Raw genomic sequence first — 21199 nt, forward strand, 5'->3', positions numbered from 1 at the left:
TCATGTACGAGCACACCCAGATCCCTCTGTACCGCAGCATTTTGTAGTATATCTCTATCCAAATAATATTTTGCTTTTTTATTTTTCCTCCCAAAGTGGATGACTTCACATTTTCCCACAATATATTCCATCTGCCAAATTTTTGCCCATTTGCTTAACCTGTCAATATCCCTTTGCAGACACTTTGGGCTCGATTTTAGGGTCGGGTTACCTGCGGGTTTCCAGCGGGGGGGCCCCGAAAATCCCGATCTCCGATCACGTGACCGGATTCGGACGAAATCCCGGCCACTTCCGGGTACCGCGCTGACGTGCGGGGCTGCGCGCGCAAGCCCCGCTGGTGGGAATCCCGCAGGCAATTAAAGCCAGCGGGGTTCCACTTGAGAGCACTTAACTTGCTCGTTGTGGTCAGTTAATGAGCTGAAGCAGCTGTCAAAAGAGGAAGTGTGGGATTTTACGTTCAAAGCAGTCAGTTTCCCACACTGGGGGAAACAGGACCCTTCAAACCAGGCGTGTTGCAGCCAGCAGCCTGTGGCAGGTGCCAAGGTGCGCTCCACGGGGGAGCGCCCTCACCCACGCAGGAGGCCACCGCGTCACACAGGGCAACCCCTGCCCCCCACCACCCCCCGGCCAAGCCAGAGGACAGACCGACACGAAACCGCAGCCCCAGTCCGAGGACCCACACACCTACCCTGCACAACCCCTCAGATCAACACCTGCCAGTTGGGTGGTGTGTGGACACCCTCGGAGGACGAAGAGCATGACCACCACCAGCAGCCTCGCAGTCCACGCCGTCCGCCACAGAGACGTGGATCCCCCCAACACGGTGTGGTTGCACGCCCACCTGCACAGCAGGAGGGAGGGCTACCGCAGAGAGAGACGCGTCGCAGAGGGCACTACCCTCGCCACAGGGTCCACAGACCGAGGCGCAGCTCCCCGGACCTCTCCGAGCAGCAGTGCACAGGGAGGCGCAGATTCGCTCGACATGTAGTCGTGGAGATCTGCAGCCTCTTTCATGCCGAGCTGCTCCTGGCTGGCCCCAGCACCAACTGCTTACCTGTCGCTGGCAAAGTCACCACTGTCCTCCACACCTTCTCCTCCGCATCCTTCCAGGGTGCAGCCGGCAACACCGCCGATGTCTCTCAGTTGTCTGCGCGGACGAGCCCTGCAAATACACCTGCACCTACTCTGCAGTAACACGATGGGTGGCATCAGTGGTGGGTCCTCATAGTGATACCCAGGAGCGGGCATTATTGGACACAATGGACAGGATTCGCGGAGACATGGCAGTGGTGGTGTCAATATAATGTGTGCTGTTTGTGGCTCTGAAATTCAATATGGGTAACACCCATGACAAACCCTCAGACACCCTTGTGCACCCCCTTCATGCTGACAAGACGTTTGCCTTACCCTGCCTACTGCACATATGTGATGCATGCCCTGTGGCTGCAGCACAGGTGGTGGCAGGTTGAGTGAGGCTGGCCGTGAGGGAGATGCACGAGAGGGTGAGTATGGGATGGAGCCATGAGATTGTATGAGGATTGGGTCGCGTGTTAGTGGCAGGATGAGTACTGGCGAGGTGAGTAGGTGGAGGTAAGATGAGGATGGGGTGTGAGTGGGCATGAAGGCTGATGTGACAGAATAGTGTTGGCGGTGCCGAAGGAGATTTGGGGTGGGGGCAGTGTTGTGGCAGACGGAGTGTAGGGGAAAGACTTCGTGTTCTCACTGTGGCTGACCTACTGCGGTCATTGCAGTGCCTCCTGCACTGTATGCAGGTGGGCGATATGTTGGTGGCGCAGGTGACCCCCTCTGCCACCTCGAGCCAGGCCTTCTTGGTGGCAGAGGCAGGCCACTTCCTCCCGCCCGCCGGGGGGAAGATCTGTGTCCTCCCCCTCCTCCTCACCCCATCTGATGATACCTGGGGTGAGGCATCATTAAACTGGGAGCAGCCTTCCCCCTGGGCTGCTCCATGCTGCAATTTGTCCCATTGGTTGCAGCATCTGTCAGTGGAGGACTGCCCCTTTAACTAGAGAGCCTCCAGCTGACAGATCGTACTGCGCATGCGCAGCCCGCCCGACGCACAGGCCAGCGCCGTGGACCCCGGAGGAGCAGGTAATTGGATCCTATTAGTGGATTGCCTGCTACGATCGCGTGGGCAACCCACTAATTTCGCCGTTCGCGTTTTCGACGCTCCCGGAGGACCACCCGCTGGGAACCCGCAGGCCTGCTAAATTCGAGCCCTTTGTGTCCTCATCGCAACTTGCTTTTCCACCTATCTTTGTATCATCAACAAATTTGGCCACAAGACACTCTGTTCCTTCATCCAAGTCATTGATATATATTGTAAATAGTTGCGGCCCCAGCACTGATCCCTGCGGTACCCCACTAGTTACAGATTGCCATTTTGAAAATGACCCTTTTATCCCGACTCTTTGTTTTCTGTTAGTTAGCCAATCCTCTATCCATGTCAGTATATTACCCCCAACACCATGAGCTCTTATCTTGTGCAGTAATCTTTTATGTGGCTGCTTATCAAATGCCTTTTGGAAATCCAAATATACTGCATCCATTGGTTCCTCTTTATCCACCCTGCCCGTTACTTCCTCAAAGAACTCTAATAAATTTGTCAGACATGATTTCCCCTTCATAAAACCATGTTGACTCTCCTTGATTGTATTATGAGTCTCCAAATGTCCTGCTACTACTTCCTTGATAATGGATTCTAGCATTTTCCCAAAGACAGATGTTGGGCTAACTGGTCTATAGTTACAGGCTTTCTGTCTCATTCCCCTCTTGAATAGGGGTGTTACGTTTGCCCAGCTGTCTAAGCCTATCATGATATCTGAGGCCTTTTAAACTGGGTATCAATCTAGTGGCCCTCCTCTGAACCTTTTCCAGGGACTTTATATTACCTACCATGTCACGGGATCATAACTTGACACTATATTTTAGGTGCGGCCTAACTAAGGTTTTGAACGATGTTGCTTTTTGTTTTGTTTTATATTGGATCGTGCTAGCAATACATCCAAATGCACTTAGCCTTGCGGCACTGATCTTGAACATTTGGAGACATTTCCCTGTAAAAGGCTTTTTACTATATCAGAAGTGTGATTTTCCAATTTTTTTATAAAGGAAAATTAATTTTAATAGAGTTCACTATGAAAGGGTTTCAATGTGTTACTTTTCTACCATAGTATTTTCTATACAGCTGCATTCTGGGATTGATGTCATGTTCTGTGTTCCTACGAGTAAACTACGAGCTGAAAATGATGATGATGCTAATTGCTGTGGTGGTTTACAATGTAATTCTTCTGCAAACCCATTCCTCGCTCTTTGATGATTACAGCAAGATGCTATACACAACTGTACAGATAGAAAGGTAAGTTCTCTCCAAGTTTGCAGTAGTTTATAGAGTTTTGAACTGTTTTACCTATTCATTATCATATGTGTGACTTATTCAATCGTAGATGTTTACAGCATAGAAAGAGGCCATTCGGCCCATCACGTCGCTGCCAGCTCTTTGCTAGAGCAATCCAAAACTAATCCCACCACCCTGGTTTTTCCTCATAGCTTTCTATCTTCCTCTGCTTCAAATATTTATCCACTTTTCCATTAAAAGGTCTTTGCCTCAAATACGCCCTGTGGCAAAGCATTCCATGCTCCAACAATTTTCTGCCTAAAGAAATTCCTACTAACCACTATTCTCACTCTGGTAATGACTGTTTTAAATTGATGACCCCTTGTCACTGACTCTCCAACCAGGGTAAATATTCTTTTCCTATTCACCCTGTCACAATTTTAAAGATATATTAAATCTCCTTTTCGCATTCTCTGCTCCACCTTGGAGTTCCTCCTGATATCATTATTTTATTCAAGGAAGTGTAGAACTCTCATTATGCATCCTACTGTGTTAACTTTGCACATTATTTCATGCTCCTGGCTGAATGATACTGTGGATAGAAAAAGTTGAAGAAATCAAGAAGTTTAAAAAATGAAAGTGACAAAGAATTTATGCATATGAATACAAAGAGTATGATGGAACCAATTCAGATCAGCTTGAAATAAATGTTTTCATGGTGAATATGAAAAAAAATAATCTTTTGATCATGTTTTCCATCATTTTATGTTTATCACAATAACTTTAAAAGAAACAGATGAAAATGTTACAACTTGCAATGAATATTAAATAAAGAAAGAAAAAAGTGGAAGTAAGAAAAAATGATATCATGGAATAAAAAGGATGACTCTTATACCAATAAATTGAATCAATTTTGTTCATAGATCAATAACCCAAAGAAATATTGATCACTTATCTGTTTTTTTAACAGTTATACACTGCTCTGGTGCCCGAATTTTATTCTAATATTGATTTAATGTATTATAATTTCTATTTCTTTGCTAGGCCTGGTGTGCTGAAGGATCTGAAGACAATGGGCTCCATCTCTCTTTTTATTTTCTTCGTCACTCTTCTTGTTCTGGCTAGACAGGTGAGGACAACATTTTCTTAATATTTGATTTTATAACAAAAAAAGGTAAAATAGGCAGAAAAGGGCTGATCAATACAAATGTGCTGAAATCATTTTAAAGATGATTAAATTAATACAGCAATGAGAAACAGATTCAATGACACTAGACTCACTTGACCTTGTTAACACTCAAGTGATTAGTACAGGGAATAACATTTTCCACGGTATTAACCTGCAGCTTACTCACTAATTTTTGATTGTTTTTCTGGTACCCAAGTTGAAACTCTTTTGGCTTCAGCTAAATTTTGTACAGTGTCATATAAATTGTTTTTAGAGCTGTAAAAGTTTTAAACTTAAACAGTTTGAAACGTTTTCTTGGTAGTGAATACTATATTATAAATAAGGGGTCATTTTGTAAGGCTCAGCTCGCCCGGTATGGGTGGGAGCATGGGCCACAGAATCAGCCCTATTGTGTTGCCTTGTCTCCAACCCTCATTGATCAGATTTCTCCTATTCTTGGTTGGGTTGCAAAATGGAGCGTTATACAGCACTCCATCTTCATAGGGTGGGAAGTGAAGAAGAGGCTGGTATAGGTTCAAGACTATCCCTCCCCTTCTCCAATCTAGAGAGCTTATATGCCAGGAATGGAGCCTTGCAATAATTATCCAATAATGTACAGTGTACGGAATTTAAAAAAAAAACATTTTTCTTTCTATTTTCTCTCCTCTTCCTTCATCTTATTTAGCCAGGATGGGGAATAATCTGAGTTGCAGAATCCTCCACAGCTCAGGTTATTGCTGCTTCATAGCAGCTGACAAGAGGCAACCCTCTGAAGGAAGAGGGCAGGTTGGCCTGAGGTCAATCAGCTTTGAGACTATATTGGTAGAATTATTGGACCGTATTTTAATTTGGAGCAGATATTGATTTTTTTCTAATGCTGTATTAGAAAACTTAGGAACCAAAAATCCGTAGCCATCCCAGCAGAATTCTAACATAACTTTGATCAGATTCCTCCAGAATGGCTGGAAGCTAAGCTGGTTACATTGGTTCCGATTGTAGAATCAAGATTTCTGGGATGGCTTTGGGGGAGCAGAGCCTAAGCCTGCCTTCTAAGAAGACCATTGACATAAGGGGGGCTTGGATTGCAAACATCAGAGTTCCCGTGCTCCGGGCCCAGCGCATGGTTGATGTTAGTATGCCTGGTGTGGAACAGCTAGAACAACTGGCGGAATTGGGACCCCTGAAGATTATTTTTTTTTTAAACTTAATTTAAGGCGGCCCCCTTTGTAAGCAAGAATCTGGCCGTGGGTGTTAATTAGATGTTAAAGTGCCGTTGCAGACATCTACAATGGAAGCTGTTGAGCTTATTTTGGATGGCTTTGTTGGACCACCACATTTCTGATTCCATATAGGAGCACAGCCAGCACACTCCTTTTAAAATTTCTCGACTTTGCTTTTTCTCCAGTCACATTTGATTTCCAGATTGAGTGAAGCATTTGAAAAGCTCCGCTAGGTTTCCCGATGCGAGCTTTGCAAACTAACATGTAGCCTCCATCATCTTGTCCCACATTGCCTAAGTAGATGAAAGAATGTACAGCCTGCAGTCGTTAACCTTTCAGGTGTATTTCTTCATCAGAGTCAACATTAACTTTCATGACATGAATTTTTGTACCATTGATACATAATCCAACTTTTATGGTTTTGTCTCTGAGATTGTTTGTTTTTCTTGCATGTCTTGTATATTTTTTATTGATGAGGCAGATGTCATCTGCAAAGTCTAGGTCCCCAAGTTCTCCACTGGCCCATGCAATTCCTGATTCGATGATGAACGTCTCATCACAAAATCTACCAAAAAGTATAGGGAAAAAGATGCAACCTTGTCTGATACTGGTTGTTATATTGAACAAGTTGGATTGCTCCTTACCTGTTCTCACCGCACACTGCGCTTCTTGATACAGAATCTTAATGATGACTTTCCTAGGTAACCTATATGCTTTGAGAATCTTCCATAGTAAATTTCAGTCGACACTATCAAATGCCTTCAGAAAGTCAACGAAATTCAGCACCACTGGTAACTGCTATTCTTTGCTTTGCTCAATTATATTACAAACAGGAAATATCTGATCAATGTACGATCTGTTCTGCAGAAAACCAGTTTGCTCTTCTTGAAGTCTCTTACATTTATTGCCCATCCCTAATTGCCCTTGAGAAGGTGGTGGTGAGCCGCCTTCTTGAATCGCTGCGGTCCGTGTGGTGAAGGTTCTCCCACAGTGGTGTTAGGTAGGGTGTTCCAGGATTTTGACGCAGAGACGATGAAGGAACGGCGATATATTTCCAAGTCGGGATGGTATGTGACCTGGAGGGGAATGTGCTGGTGGTGTTGTTCCCATGTGCCTGCTGCCCTTGTCCTTCTAGGTGGTAGAGGTCGCGGGTTTGGGAGGTGCTGTCGAAGAAATCTTGGCGAGTTCCTGCAGTGCATCCTGTAGATAGTACACACAGCTGCCACAGTGCGCCGGTGGTGGAGGGAGTGAATGTTTAAGGTGGTGGATGGGGTGCCAATCAAGCAAGCTGCTTTGTCCTGGATGGTGTCGAGCTTCTTGAGTGTTGTTGGAGCTGCACTCATCCAGGCAAATGGAGAGTATTCCATCACACTCTTGACTTGTGCCTTGTAGATGGTGGAAAAACTTTGAGGGGTCAGGAGATGAGTCACTTGCCGCAGAATACCCAGCCTCTGACCTGCTCTTGTAGCCATAATATTTATGTGGCTGGTCCAATTAAGTTTCTGGTCAATGGTGACCCCCAGGATGTTGATAGTGGGGGGATTCGGCGAAGGTAATGACGTTGAATGTCAAGGGGAAGTGGTTAGACACTCTCTGTTGGAGACAGTCATTGCCTGGCACTTGTCTGGCGCAAATATTACTTGGTACTTATGAGCCCAAGCCTGGATGTTGTCCAGGTCTTGATGCATGCGGGCTCGGACTGCTTCATTATCTGAGGGGTTGCGAATGGAACTGAACACTCTGCAATCATCAACGAGCATCCCCATTTCTGACCTTATGATGGAGGGAAGGTCATTGATGAAGCAGCTGAAGATGGTTGGGCCGAGGACATTGCCCTGAGGAACTCCTGCAGCAATGTCCTGGGGCTGAGATGATTGGCCTCCAACTACCGCTACCATCTTCCTTTGTGCTAGGTATGACTCCAGCCACTGGAGAGTTTTTCCCCATTTCCCATTGACTTCAATTTTACTAGTGCTCCTTGGTGCTACACTCGGTCAAATGCTACCTTGATGTCAAGGGCAGTCACTCTCACCTCACCTCTGGAATTCAGCTCTTTTTCCTCAGATCTCCTCTTGCTGCAGCCATTTCTGCCTATTGAGTTTGTCGATGTTGTTTCTTTTGTCTTTAGGTGCTGAGCATTTAACTGCCTTGTCTTTTTCTTTGAATTCTTCTTTATTCTGCGTTATATCATCAGGATCAGATACGTTGAGTAGTTTGAGCTTGGCCTTTTTCCATTCAACGATTGTGTGCCAAGTGTTCACACTCAACAATTCCTCGTTTTTGCCTCTGATACGACCCAGTACCAACTCTCAATGTACACTTTGTTAATGAGTCTATGCATCTTCCACATTGTCAAACATGTTTTCTATTTCTGTCAAAGTATGGTAACCCGTTTGATGTCTGGTATCAGATGTCTGTAGAACCATCATGCAGTAAGGAATCATTTCCTTCAGGAAAGGATGATTTTTTAAAAAGTTGCCTGAAATCAGTTTGGGCTCGCTTAACCCATTTCCTATGCAGACACATCATCAATAATTCAGCGTTAATTAACCAGCTTACCTAGAGATTAACAATGGCTGAAGTGGAAAAATTCACACTGGTGTATTGGGGATTTTTTTTGAGATGGAATATTAAAGCTCATACCTGGGGTGTAGTAGAAGGATTTTGACTTGACACCTGGCTGTACCATATGTGGCCTCTGAGTCCTTCATTAATGTTATATGCAAAAGTGGAGCACAAAACCTCACCAATAATGTATTTTTTGAAAAATACCTTTTTATAAAGGACTGTATTACTTTTGATATTGAGTCATGCTTGTGTTAGTGCCATCTAGCAGCAAAGTCTGCTACTGCAGAGCTCCCTGTTAGCAACAATGACTCATGCAGCGAAGAAAGACAGCTGGAAGAATTTTAACTGGTCCCCTTGAACCTGTATAAATGCTACAATTTTTGGGGTTCTTGGTGTAATTCTTAATGGTAATCCTCAGTTGATAATTGTAGCTAGTTGAATTTATAGAACATGGGAATTAAGCTATTAACAAAATATGAGCTTGTAGTGTTTCTAACATAAATCTTCACACTACAAAATCATCATGAAATTATTTTCAACTGAAGGTTCCCATAGCAAAAATAACACTTTTAAAGGTCAATTTTAGTCCAAATATTCTTTTTTAATTTCAGGAAATCTAAAACTGTACATAAAATGTAAAATCCAAAAGTATTGTTATTTGGAGATTCTTTGTATTTACTCAGCTTCTGAACACAAAGATTAATATTTAGATATTAGATTGAAAGTCGGGAGTCAGCCACAATAGGGGAGGAATTGCTATGTGTTCTACCCATTTTTTGGGTGTAAAACAGACGCAAAACCTTCCATTTTCATGGCACTATGTTCCATGCCCGATTCACACCCGAAGTGCGGCAAATGCTAATTTAGATCAGGTGGTATTTAGGCGTCCCGTGCGCCCGCCTGAAACAGGCACTAGGCCCCTTGCATATGATAATCAGGGGCCTAACGCCTGTTTTAGGACCCCGATCTGAAATTAGTCAAAAACTACGTGGAGCTTCCACTGCTGGCCCACGCTTGCTCTCTCCCACCTCCCGGAACCTACCCAAAGGCCACTGCAGGTGTCTGAAACAGCCAATTTTACGCCGGGCCCGTTCGGCGAGCTGCATTGGAATGCCCGCTTGGTGCCTTATCTTGCTGGTTTCATGGTAATGAGGCCTGAGGATCAATTTCGGGCGATCCTTGGGCCATCCTCTTCGGGCGTGCGTTGCAATGGCGCTGCCCGTTAACAGGTACTCACCAATTTCTCCCTCTGGGGCGCCTTCTGAGATTCTTTACCTAGTTGCCTCTGCCTAGCCCCTTGTCTCCCGACTTTTAAAAAACTCCTCATATCCTTTCTCAGCTATGCAATTTTCCCCTTTCCCCAAGCTTAGTGTTTATGATATCCCTTTGTTCCTTATTCTAAAATGCTCTGAGACATCTTCCTGCATGTAAAGAATGCTATACAGATGCAAGTTGTGATGTTGAGAGTTTTACTGTGGCATCTACCATTAATTTTATACAATCAATGCTTTCATATTATAAACTGATGTATATTAACATGCATTCCATTTGCCTTAGAAACCAAATCTCTTTTGGCCTAATCTTTTTAATATCTTGTGTAATTCGGTCAGATGATAAGTTGTCTATTGTTTCTTTACCTCTGTGTCCTCTTGTAACAGAATGAATATTACTGTAGGTTAGACTTCCTGTGGAAGAACAAATTCAAAAGAGAATGTGAGGAGATAGAAACCATGGAAAACCTCAACAGAGTGTTGCTAGAAAATGTGCTTCCTGCTCATGTTGCTGAACATTTCTTGGCTCAAAACTGGAAAAACGAAGTAAGTGTTTTTTCTGACTTAAACCAACAAAAGATTCAATGGTTTCTGGTGCAAGTCTATATATTAGGTAAAATCTAAAATAACTGATGGCTCAGTGTTTAAATATATGGAATGGAACTGAACTATACAGACTATCAAGTTCCCAGGTTGGATCCTCAGTCTGTGCTGTACTGGGTAATTTCAGCTGGAACAGAGATGGAACACTACAATTGGTCTCAGTATCTCTCAAAACAGGCAAAAAACAGCACCAGAACTCTATATCCAGTAAGCCCTGCTGTATATGTGTGTGTGTGTGTGTGTGTGTGTGTACGCCAGTTGAAGACTTGATCAAGCAGACAGTGATGCCTAGCATGAATAGATGTCTAGGCTCGTATGTGAAAATGGTGGCAGAGGCTTGCTGCTCCCGATGAAATCTTTCCCTAGCAAGGCTCAGCACTCTGAAGAACTAAGTGGAGAAAATGAGCAAAACAAAAGTTCCTTGTCCACCTAGTTTTACGCACTATTTTGGAGGGGCGATATTGTCTTGCAAAAGAGAACAAGGTGAACACCACTTTCACCGGTCACAACTTCTGCAGTTTTCTTTTTGTAAAAATTTCTTTTTGCATAAAATTAAAACCAATATCTGAAGATTACATTATGGAATTTTGGGAATATTGTGCTGCACTAAAGACTCTACTGTAAAGCAATCACTTCCCTCTGGCCAAAATGGCATCCATTGACCTGAGTTTTCAGAACAGGCTGTTCCTGGATTTGTTAATGTGCCCATCCACGCAATATGGCAATGAAGCTCCTTTAATGCACACATTTTCATCCATTATATAGTATTGCATTCTGTGACAATTATAGTCAGCAATTTTGTTTGCCTGAAGGATTCCCACCAGTACTGGCTATAACATAAAACTCTACATGGAGTTCTGGTGAGATTCTTGTTCAGAAAGTGGAATTTTACGGTCACTCCAGTCACTAATTTACAGTCTTATTGGACTTTTTTTGCGTATTACTTATTTTCAAAGACTGCACTTCTTATAAGACTTATAAATACACAGAAAATGTAATTTTGTTTAAGAACATGGGAACAAGAGTAGGACATTCAGCCCCTTGAATCTATTCCGCCATTCAATTAGATCATGGCTGATCTGTAGCTTAACTCCATCGACCCACCTTGGTTCCGTAACCCTTAATACTCTTGCCTAACAAAAATCTATCAATCTCAGTTTTGACATTTTCAATTGACCTAGCCTCAACAGCTTTTTGGGGGATGAGAGTTTCAGATTTCCACTACCCTTTGTGTGAAGAAGTGCTTTCTGACATCACCCCTGAATGGCTTAGCTCTAATTTTAAAGTTATTTCTCCTTGTTCTGGACTTCACCACCAGAGGAAATAGTTTCTCCCTATCCATCTTATCAAATCCTTTAATCATCTTTAAAACTTCAATTAGATCACCCCTTAATCTTCTATACTCAAGGGAACACAAGCCTAGTATATGCAACATGTCCTCATAATTTAACCCTTTTAGCCCCGGTCTCATTCTGGTGAATCTGCGCTGCACCATCTCCAAGACCAATATATCCTTCTGGAGATGCGGCGCCCAGAACTGAATGTGGTACTCCACCACCTTGAATTTTGTGAGTGGCTGACCACCTAATGTAGTTATGAGAGATACATTTTTTAATGTTTTTCATTTTTGTGTATCTTCAAAGGCATATCTGAGGCTGACTTTCTCCCAGTAAGCAGTCATTTTAAACCACAGTCTGATAGTGTGTTTATTTTTCCATCTTTCTGAAGTTGAGGAGGTCACATGGCAGCTCATAATATATACAGTAAGCTAGAGTACAGTGACAAGGGACCTCTGTTGGAACCCTGCACTCACATCACTTACCTAGATATTGAGTAAAGGACATAGAGATCAAGTACTTACTTATGAGGTTGAGTGTGATGCTGAACCCAATGAAAATACTTAGTGAAAAAATCCAAAAATGTAAAAATGCAACAAGGTTTTGTAAGTTTTAGAAACTTTAGCATTTATTTTCTACTAATTTCTTTATGCCCAAGATATGTTTATCTATTTGAGAATTATTACACCTGATTCTATACTTGCTGTTAGGGTTGATATTAATGGAAACGCAGTAAATAATTTTATGTACTGTGGGAAGAAAAATGTTTTGCATGTGGTGTCAGGAAGTGGCATTGAATACCACTGTAGATAAATCTGTAAATTGTGATGTACAAGTACCTTCAGAGTGCTTTCACAATGCAACCACTGTTCTAGTGTGATGGAGGTTACCACCCACACAACCCATCTATATTTAAAGGGACCATTCATCCAATTATCCAGTTCAAAAACTGCACAAAACATATTCACAATCCTTGCCATGTCAGGGACTGACATCTATACAGTACTTACTTTTGCAATGTTGCTGGCTATATATGGAAATTACAACACAGTAGTTTCTCTACCTAGTTGCTCTAAGACTAGTGCATCATCCAAGAGTTCTTAAAATTCTTTTGGCTGTACAAGTTATATTTTCTGATTGGTGAAATTCAGATAGAAATGCTTAATGTACTCGTAAAATGGTTGATGCCTGCCTAAAAGTAGCACACAGAGGAATGTGATATTCATATGTAAACTTTGCCGATTATATGTATTCATGTTTCAGGGTCCAAATCTGTCCCTATCAATGGGACTCCAAAATGCTATGGCCCTGAAATTCTGTCTGGGTTCCACATGTCTCCTTCTGCAACTCTGACAAGAGACCGTTAGAATTCCCAAGAAAATGGTAGGACCGAGTTATGCCGGGTTTTTGCCATTTATGGGAGTTTCCCCACTGACTTCTGTCTGTCTCTTACCAGGGGAATGACAGGCAGGGAGGGGGCAGGGTCTGGGGCCGGCACTCCCCATTCCTGATCCTCAATCGGGATGTGGCGTCCATGTGGCCACTGGTACACCTAATGAGTGGAGGCATACCGGCGGCCACACAGGCGTGTATGTGGATAAGCAGCCTGGAACCCTGAAGATGACCCAGAATCTTTGGTAAAATGTTTTGGAGATCGGCCTCCTTGCTGGGGCCAGGAAGGACCGGGGCAACCCTCCCCTTCCCCTTCCGTCCATGGAGGAAGGTCGCAGTTTCTGTGGGCAGAGTGAAGAGACGCACCAGAGATGTATCCAAAGTGGAATTTGTATCACTCTGCTCCAGGTTAGTGAGGTGCCCTCCCCCATGACCCTGCATACTCTGTCAGGGTTAGCACTGAACGGCATTCACAGGCACGATTCCAATGAATTTCAGGGCCTACACCTTTAAGCAAGATATAGTCATTTCAGGGTATTTTTCACAACACATTGTGCTGGTAAATACATTTAATCAAATATACTGTCAAAAGAGAGCTAGGTTAGCCAGTATGCAGACTGTTACGTTAACAATGTTTTTTTCAATTCTTAGATATTTTTGAAAAAATGCATGATTGTAATTACACTTAGAAAATGTGCAGACTGAATGATGGATTTAAACTTTCAGAGGAAAAAAATGAGCCTGCATGTTCCTAATGTTAAGTCTCTTATTTGCTTGGCAGGACCTTTACCATCAGTCATACGAGTGTGTCTGTGTCATGTTTGCATCCATCCCAGATTTCAAAGAATTCTACACAGAGTCAGATGTGAATAAAGAAGGCTTGGAATGTCTCCGATTACTGAATGAAATTATTGCTGACTTTGATGACGTAAGTATACAGCAGCGTAGTCACTTGTTAACCTGTAGATATGATGGTGTGATCTTTCCAAAAGCAGTGGAACTCCTTACTAATATTCAGATGAGGATGGACTGATAGCCCTTGATGGAGAAAGTGCAATAATCTAACTTACTGCATTGTAAATTTCTTCACATAAACCATTTTTTTTCATTCACACTTTCATTTTTAACAACAAAGTAAAAAGTAGTAGCAAATTTAGAGTCATGTACAAAATAATTGTGGCCGGTATATACACTCAGAATTCCTGCCCGAAATTGGATGGAATCAAGAGGAGAATGATAAAAAACGTGGGCGGTGAGGCCTACTGCTGCTCACAGCGTCGACTGAGATTTCTCCCCGGCCGCTCCCACTGGGATTGCCACTGGCCACTCCTTCCATGCCCATTGCATATAAATAGTGGTAGGAGCAGGATCCCCAACAGATTTTCCTCCTCTCCACCCTACTCACCACTGCTTCCCAGGCTGCCATGGGGGAGGTAGTAGTTGGGCCCCGGGAAGCAGTGGCACCGCCCTTGAGGTCCTGCCTTGGAGGAAGAGGGTCTTGTAGAAGCCTCCTCTCCTTCCAGTTTGTCCCCAATGGTAGGCCCTGGTCTCAGCCGGGGCCTTCAGCGGGACACTGGTCTGATCTTCAGGGCACTTCTTCCCCATTAAGGTCCCCTGCCAGCTCCTCTGATGCTGCAGCAGCATCCCTGTAGTAGCATTGTCAATATTTCCTTCTTCTAAGTGGGAATCCCACCAGAAGCCCACCATGTATCCGTAACAAGCTCCGACATAAGAAAATGCATCAGGGTTTGGGTGGATTGGGAGGATGGATAATCCTGGCCTATGAGTCACAGATCACTTCCAAACATTAAAATGTTCTAGGATCCTAGGATAACGTGATCGCATAGCACAATGATACACTTATATTTTCAGCTCCTCAGAATGAAGGATGATAGCTATGATCCTTCACATAATAACCAATCTCAACCATACTGCAGTTGGAAGACATTGACCAGAGATCAGACATTTTCCCAGAGGTAGAGAGGGAGGGAAAATCAGGGGACAAACTACCTAGAACTAGTTTCAAAGTGGCACTGACAAAGACCTGAAGACACATTGTCAAACATCTCCTTGCCTGCGGATGGTGCAGGGCGACCATCACTTTTGAGTCGCTACACTAGATATTTTCTCAGGTTCTTCATCTCAACTCACCATTTCACTGTCCTCCTGTCCTCCCTTAACCTCTCCCTCCAGATAAACTCTCTTACCCATAATCACGGCTAACCCCTCCACCTTGCCTTCTCATGTGGCCTCTTTCATCCTCTCGATCACAGACAAGGTCACATCTGATGACTTTCTTGTAGCCCTCACCACTCATTCCCCTAGCCGTTCAAACCCCACTTCCTTCAGTGTCCCTGGAAAAAACTCTCCCTCAAGTTACTTACAACTGCACTTTGAAACTCATAACTGTCTTGACTTTGGCCTGCATTCACCACAATACTTCTGTAGCTGTCGATCTGCTCAGTCAGTCTGCTCCACACGAGCCTCCTCCCTCCCTACTTCATCTAACCCTATCAGGATACCCTTCTATTCCTTTCTCCCTCATGTACTTATCTAGCTTCCCCTCAAATGCATCTATGCTATTTGCCTCAACTACTCCCTGTGGTAGCGTGTTCCACATTCTTACCACTCTTTGGGTAAAGACATTTCTCCTGAATTCTTCGTTGGATTTATTAACGACTATTTTATATTTATGACCTCTGGTTTTGGACTCCCCCACAAGTGGAAACATTTTCTCTATGACTACCCTATCATACCCTATCATGATCTTAAAGACCTCTATCAGGTCACCCCTCACCCTTCTCTTTTCTAGAGAAAAGAGTCCCAGTCTGTTCAGCCTTTCTTGATAAGGATATCCTCCCTGTTCTGGTATCATCCTTGTGAACCATTTTTGCACCCTCTCCAATGCCTCTATATCCTTTCTATAATATGTACACTGATGACACCAAGCTCCTCTTCTCCACCACCTCTCTCGACCCTTCCACTGCTTCTGTGTTGTCACACTGCTTGTCCGACATCCAGTCCTGGATGAGCCGCAATTTTCTTCAGCTAAATATTGGAAGACCAAAGCCATCCTCTTCGAACCCACCACAAACTCTGTACCCTTGCCACCGATTCCAATCCAGTTCCCTGCCACTGTCTCAGGTTGAAGCCAACTTCCACAATCTCAGTGTCCTATTTGACCCCAAGTTAAACTTCCGATCCTATCTCCCCTCCATCCCAAAGATCACGTACTTTCATCGCCGTAACGTGGCCGGTCTCCGTCCCTGCCTCAGCTTATTTGCTGCCAAAACCCTCATTGATACCTCTGTCACCTCCAAACTTGACTATTCCAATGTTCTCCTGGCAGACTTCCCATCCTCCACCCTACATAAACATAAGCTCATCCAAAACTCTGTTGCCCATATGCTAACGCGCACCAAGTCCTCATCACCAAGCACCCCTGTACTCCCTGACCTACATTGGCTCTCAGTTCCCCAAAGTCCCCAATTTAAAATTCTCAACCTCCTGTCCAAATCCCTTCATGGCATCGCCCTTCTTTATCTTTGTAACCACCTCCAGCAATGCAACCCTCCGAGTACTCTCCGTTCCTCCAACTCTGGCCCTTGTGCATCCCGCATTCCCTTCACCCCACCACTGGCGGTCAGCCTTCCACTGTCTAAACACTGGAATTCCCTCCCTAAATCTCTCGACCTCTCCTCCTTTAAGACCTTCCTTAAATCCTACCTCTTTGACCAAGCTTTTAGTTACTCCTCCTAATATCTCATTGATAGTAGGTGTCAGTTCTTGCTCGGTGGTAGCACTCTCGCTTCTGAGTCAGAAATTGGTGGGTTCAAGTCCCACTCCAGCTTAGAGTTCATGTAATGTACATAAAATCTAAGCTGATACTGCAGTGCAGTACTGAGGGAGGTGTCGTCTTTCAGATGAGACGTTAAAACGAGGTGCCATCTGCCCTCTCAGATGGACGTAAAAGATCCCATAGCGCTATTTCGACGAAGAGCAGTGGAGATCTTCCCAGTGTCCTGGCCAATATTTATTCCTCCTTCAACACCACTAAAACAGATTATCTGATCATTATTTCATTGCTGTTTGTGGGATCTTGCTGTGCACAATTTGGCTGCCGTGTTTCCTGCATTACAACAGTGACTACACTTCAGAAGTTCTTCATTGGCTGTAAAGCGCCTTGGGACGTCCTAAGGTCATGAAAGGCGCTATATAAATGTATTCTTTCTTTTCCTTCTTTGGTATCAATTTTTATCTAATTAAGCTTCTGTGAAGCGCTTTGGGATGTTTTCCGACATTAAAGGCACTATTTAATTGCAAGTTGTTGTTATTCAGTTTCACTGACCACTCCCGTAAGCAGACCTTGATCCACAGTGCCTCTTTTTCTGCCCAATATTTAGGTGAATGATAGCAAGACCCATGGATTGTAGCAGAGATTCCCGGCTAATGGGATATATCATGTGTTGTCACATGACTCTCCTGTTCAGAAGTGGACTGAATATGTGCTCATACCAGTCCAACACTAAGGCTTTAAACCAATAAGTGGTTTTATTTATATAAGACAGATGAATAAACAATAAACACATTCTCTACTCTTCTTGATGCATTCCCCTCTCACTTTCTCTTGAAACATGGACTTTGAAATATAGACGCACTTTTTATGTGCTAGAACAGGCTACCTTTAGAAATTTAGCTCAGCTGTTGTCAGATCAACAATAGTCATAACAGTCAAGTCACATTGGTGTGGAATTAATGCTTTTTCAGTTCCGGGATGAATGCAAATACAACAAATGATATGTGTGCATAGTCACATTTAGTGCACAGTAAATTCATCATGGACTCTTCTTGGTGAATAGTTCTGCTTTACATTTTGCCCTTTTTTCTGCTAGATCAGACATGCATTTTTCTTCATATGCTTTCGGTTATCTTTTGTACATTGTGCAACATTTCATTTGCTTCTCCCAGATCATGATGGGGATGCAACAGCCCCTCAGGTTGGCTTATAGAATAACCTTGAAGCACTTTCACTGGTCACCCTTATTCAGTATGTTCCTGCTTTCAGTTGATAGCAAAATTCAAAGATAATAAACATTTATACAATCTGTTGTGTTGTTGCTGCGTTTCTCCATTATTTGGAATGAATGATAGCGATTTTGAATTGAATTTAATCCTTGTAATGTACTTGAAGTCATGCCTGTCTGTTAGCTTGTTTTGTACTACATCAAAACAATCTTTTGTTTCTGTCTTGTGTTAACACAGTCATTGCATTTTAACCCCCTAAATACATACACATCACTGTTGTCCAAGACTCTATTTATCTGGTATCTGATTATCCTAATTACCATTTAGATGTTCACAAAAATATTATGTTATTATTTCCTACAGTTATTGTCCAAACCTAAATTCAGCGGAGTAGAAAAAATCAAAACTATTGGGAGCAGTTATATGGCAGCAACTGGGTTAAGTGCTGCTACGGTTCAGGAGTACAGCCAAGTAAGTCATATTCATTTCTCTTTTATTAAAATTAGTTTCTAATGGCAAGATTTCAGTGCCCATTAGTGTTCAGATTAAAATTCACAAGGACATCCCCATAATATTTGAAATAAACCTGCACAAAATATTTGAATATTTTTATACATATGTCCTTTGGAGAGCAGCAGCAAAGGTGAGGGTGCAGGGCAGCAGCATTGTGGAGAGTGGCACTGTTGCCACTGAAAACATAATGGGCCGGATTTTGCTGTGAGCGGTGAACGTACAGCCATTCATTCGACTTGGACTTACCCATAGACTTTCCATGAGCTGCAAGTTCCTGGAAATTAGAGATCCACAGGGCATCTGGGACCTGTGTGAACAGGGCAAGCAACTGTGTATCCCCTTAACCAATCCGATTGAAGCAACATTAATAACAGCGTAGTCAGAACCAGGAAGTGTAAGTTAAAATAGTGAATACCTGTCAGATCAGGTACAGAAAGTGAAATAAAGGGAGCGTAAGAAAGATTGAATTAAAAGACAGAGTGCAGTCGCACTTGTTTTAAGTTTTAACTTATTGTACTTTTTCAGAAAGACAAAAAGAAAAGGGAACAAAAATAATTATTTATACTTTTGTTTAATGTCCAACAATAATTAAAATCTGATGGAATGAGACTCTACACTTGTTAATTTTCAGTGCGAGAGAGGTTGTTTGGCAGTAATTAAGACTTACCATGCCGTTAAAAGGGTACTTGGACTTGAAAAGACTTGACTTGACTTTTTTTTGGTGAGTTTAGTCCGTGTCTGTCAAGTGTAAGTGCAGGAACTTCACGCCGTTCAATAGATTTGAATGGGGAGCCAGACAGCGAGATGTCGTTTTTGCGCAGCTTTTGAAGGAGCATCGCATCTCATATGGCAGCTTCCAGATTTTCACATTTAACTGCGCCTGAACGGTCGCCGCAAGTTACTGTCCGATTTGCACATGAATAACAGTGAGCGCTGTTAGCCTCACCGTTATTTTTACAGCAAAATCCAACCCATTACAATCAGAGGAGTCACATTTCCTGTGAACCAAACAGTAACCGCATTAAGATGCAATGTCACTGCCATCGATGCCACAGTCACCGATGCTGCTGCTCCTCACTCTAAAGGAAAGTGTTACTTTTGGGCTGAAACTGGAGTCAGGGTGGTAAGTGAGAAACCAACTTGTGGCTGAGGTGGTGCTGGGAGCTCATAGTTGGGTCTTGAGAAGCTAAGGCTGGTATAATTTTACTCTCACCCATGGAAGGGGTTATGGGTACTCACTACACAGATATGATCTATGTTTAGATTCCTGTGGAACATAGGACCATTAGGAACAGGAGTAGGCCATTCAGCCCCTCAAGCCTGCCTCACCATTCAATTAGATCATGGCTGATCTGCACCTCAACTCTATTTTCCCACCTTAGCTTCATATTCCTTGATAACCTTACCTAACAAAAATCTAATAATCTCAGTCTTTTGGGGGAGAGAGTTCCAGATTTCTACTACCCTTGTGTGAAAAAGTACTTTCTGATTTCCCTCCTGAATGGCCTAGTTCTAATTTTAAGATTATGTCCCCCTGTTCTTAATTCCCCTACCAGAGGAAATAGATTCTCCGTATCTACCTTTTCCCCTCAATCTTGAATACTCAAGGGAATGCAAGCCAGGTTATGCAACCTGTTGTTATAATTTAACCCTCTAACCCCTGGTATCATTCTGGTGAATCTGTGCTGCACCCCATCAAAGGCCAATGTTTCCATCCGAAGGTGCGGTGCCCAAAACTGAATGCAGTACTGCAGATGGGGCCTAACCAAGGCTGTATATAACTGGAGCATAACTTCCTCCTCTTTGTATTCCAGCTCCCTTGAGATATAGGCCAACATTCCATTGACCTTTTTGTACCCGTCTACTAGCTTTTAATGATTGGACTCTCAAATCTCTTTGCTCCTCTACGGTTCCTAGTTTCTCACCATTTAAAAAATGGTCTGATTTATCTTTCTTAGATCTAAAGTGGATAGCCTCACACTTGCCCACATTGAATTCTATTTGCTGTAGTTTTGCCAATTCACTTAATCTGTCTATGTTCCTTTGAAACTTCCTGCTCCCTTCTGCACTATTTACTGTCTCTCCTAACTATGGATAATGAAAAGATAGTCTATGGACTTAGAATCAGAGAATACCCAATATAAAAAAAATAATAATTTTGGGAAATAATTGGTAAAACGAGACCACAGAGCTAAAGCACACTCTATTGAAGTATTTGCCAAGTGTATAAATTACCCTTATGCAGAGCCTTAACTCACACTTGACCCTAAAATTTTCCAGTTAATCAAACAATTTGTTTGGATGAATGATTGTATCAGCATAGCTGTAATTCTCCTAATCCTCAGTTTCCACTTTAATGTAAAATATGTATCACATGCACATTTTCAGCACTATGAAATGATACAAATGTTCAGAATCACAGTAAGGTTTAACACGATTTCACATAGTTGCATATGTATCCAGTGGAGGGAATAGCCCAGGGAGGTAATGGTGTCATTCATGAGGTAAGTTCATGGTTGATAGGTAAAGGATCAATGAGTTACAATATGATGCTGTTGAAAAGAGAGATATGGATATATAAGGAGTGATTCCATGCAGTTTCATTCAGGGCCCAGTCCCACACATACACCTATCATTTTTGTTTTTAATTTTACGGCAAAAATTCTATCATAGTCATTGGTTGACTTGTAAAGCATTTTAAAACATCTGAACTTTTCCTCAGTCATATTGAAGTATCTTTAGCAGGA

At 42.9% G+C, this 21199-nt stretch overlaps 1 protein-coding gene across 1 annotated transcript in view; it reads left to right on the top strand.

Moving 5' to 3' along the window:
• The window catches only part of LOC137339741 (adenylate cyclase type 2-like), a 368927-nt gene that overhangs the window by 324370 nt on the left and 23358 nt on the right, over nucleotides 1-21199 (top strand). The window contains exons 18-22 of the mRNA XM_068001920.1: nucleotides 3192-3376; nucleotides 4400-4484; nucleotides 9970-10128; nucleotides 13696-13842; nucleotides 18303-18410. Of these exons, the coding sequence (XP_067858021.1) occupies nucleotides 3192-3376; nucleotides 4400-4484; nucleotides 9970-10128; nucleotides 13696-13842; nucleotides 18303-18410 (684 nt within the window). The remainder of the gene's footprint in view (nucleotides 1-3191; nucleotides 3377-4399; nucleotides 4485-9969; nucleotides 10129-13695; nucleotides 13843-18302; nucleotides 18411-21199) is intronic.

The sequence above is a fragment of the Heptranchias perlo genome, chromosome 2 (assembly GCF_035084215.1).
Source record: "Heptranchias perlo isolate sHepPer1 chromosome 2, sHepPer1.hap1, whole genome shotgun sequence".
Taxonomy (NCBI): Eukaryota; Metazoa; Chordata; class Chondrichthyes; order Hexanchiformes; family Hexanchidae; genus Heptranchias; species Heptranchias perlo.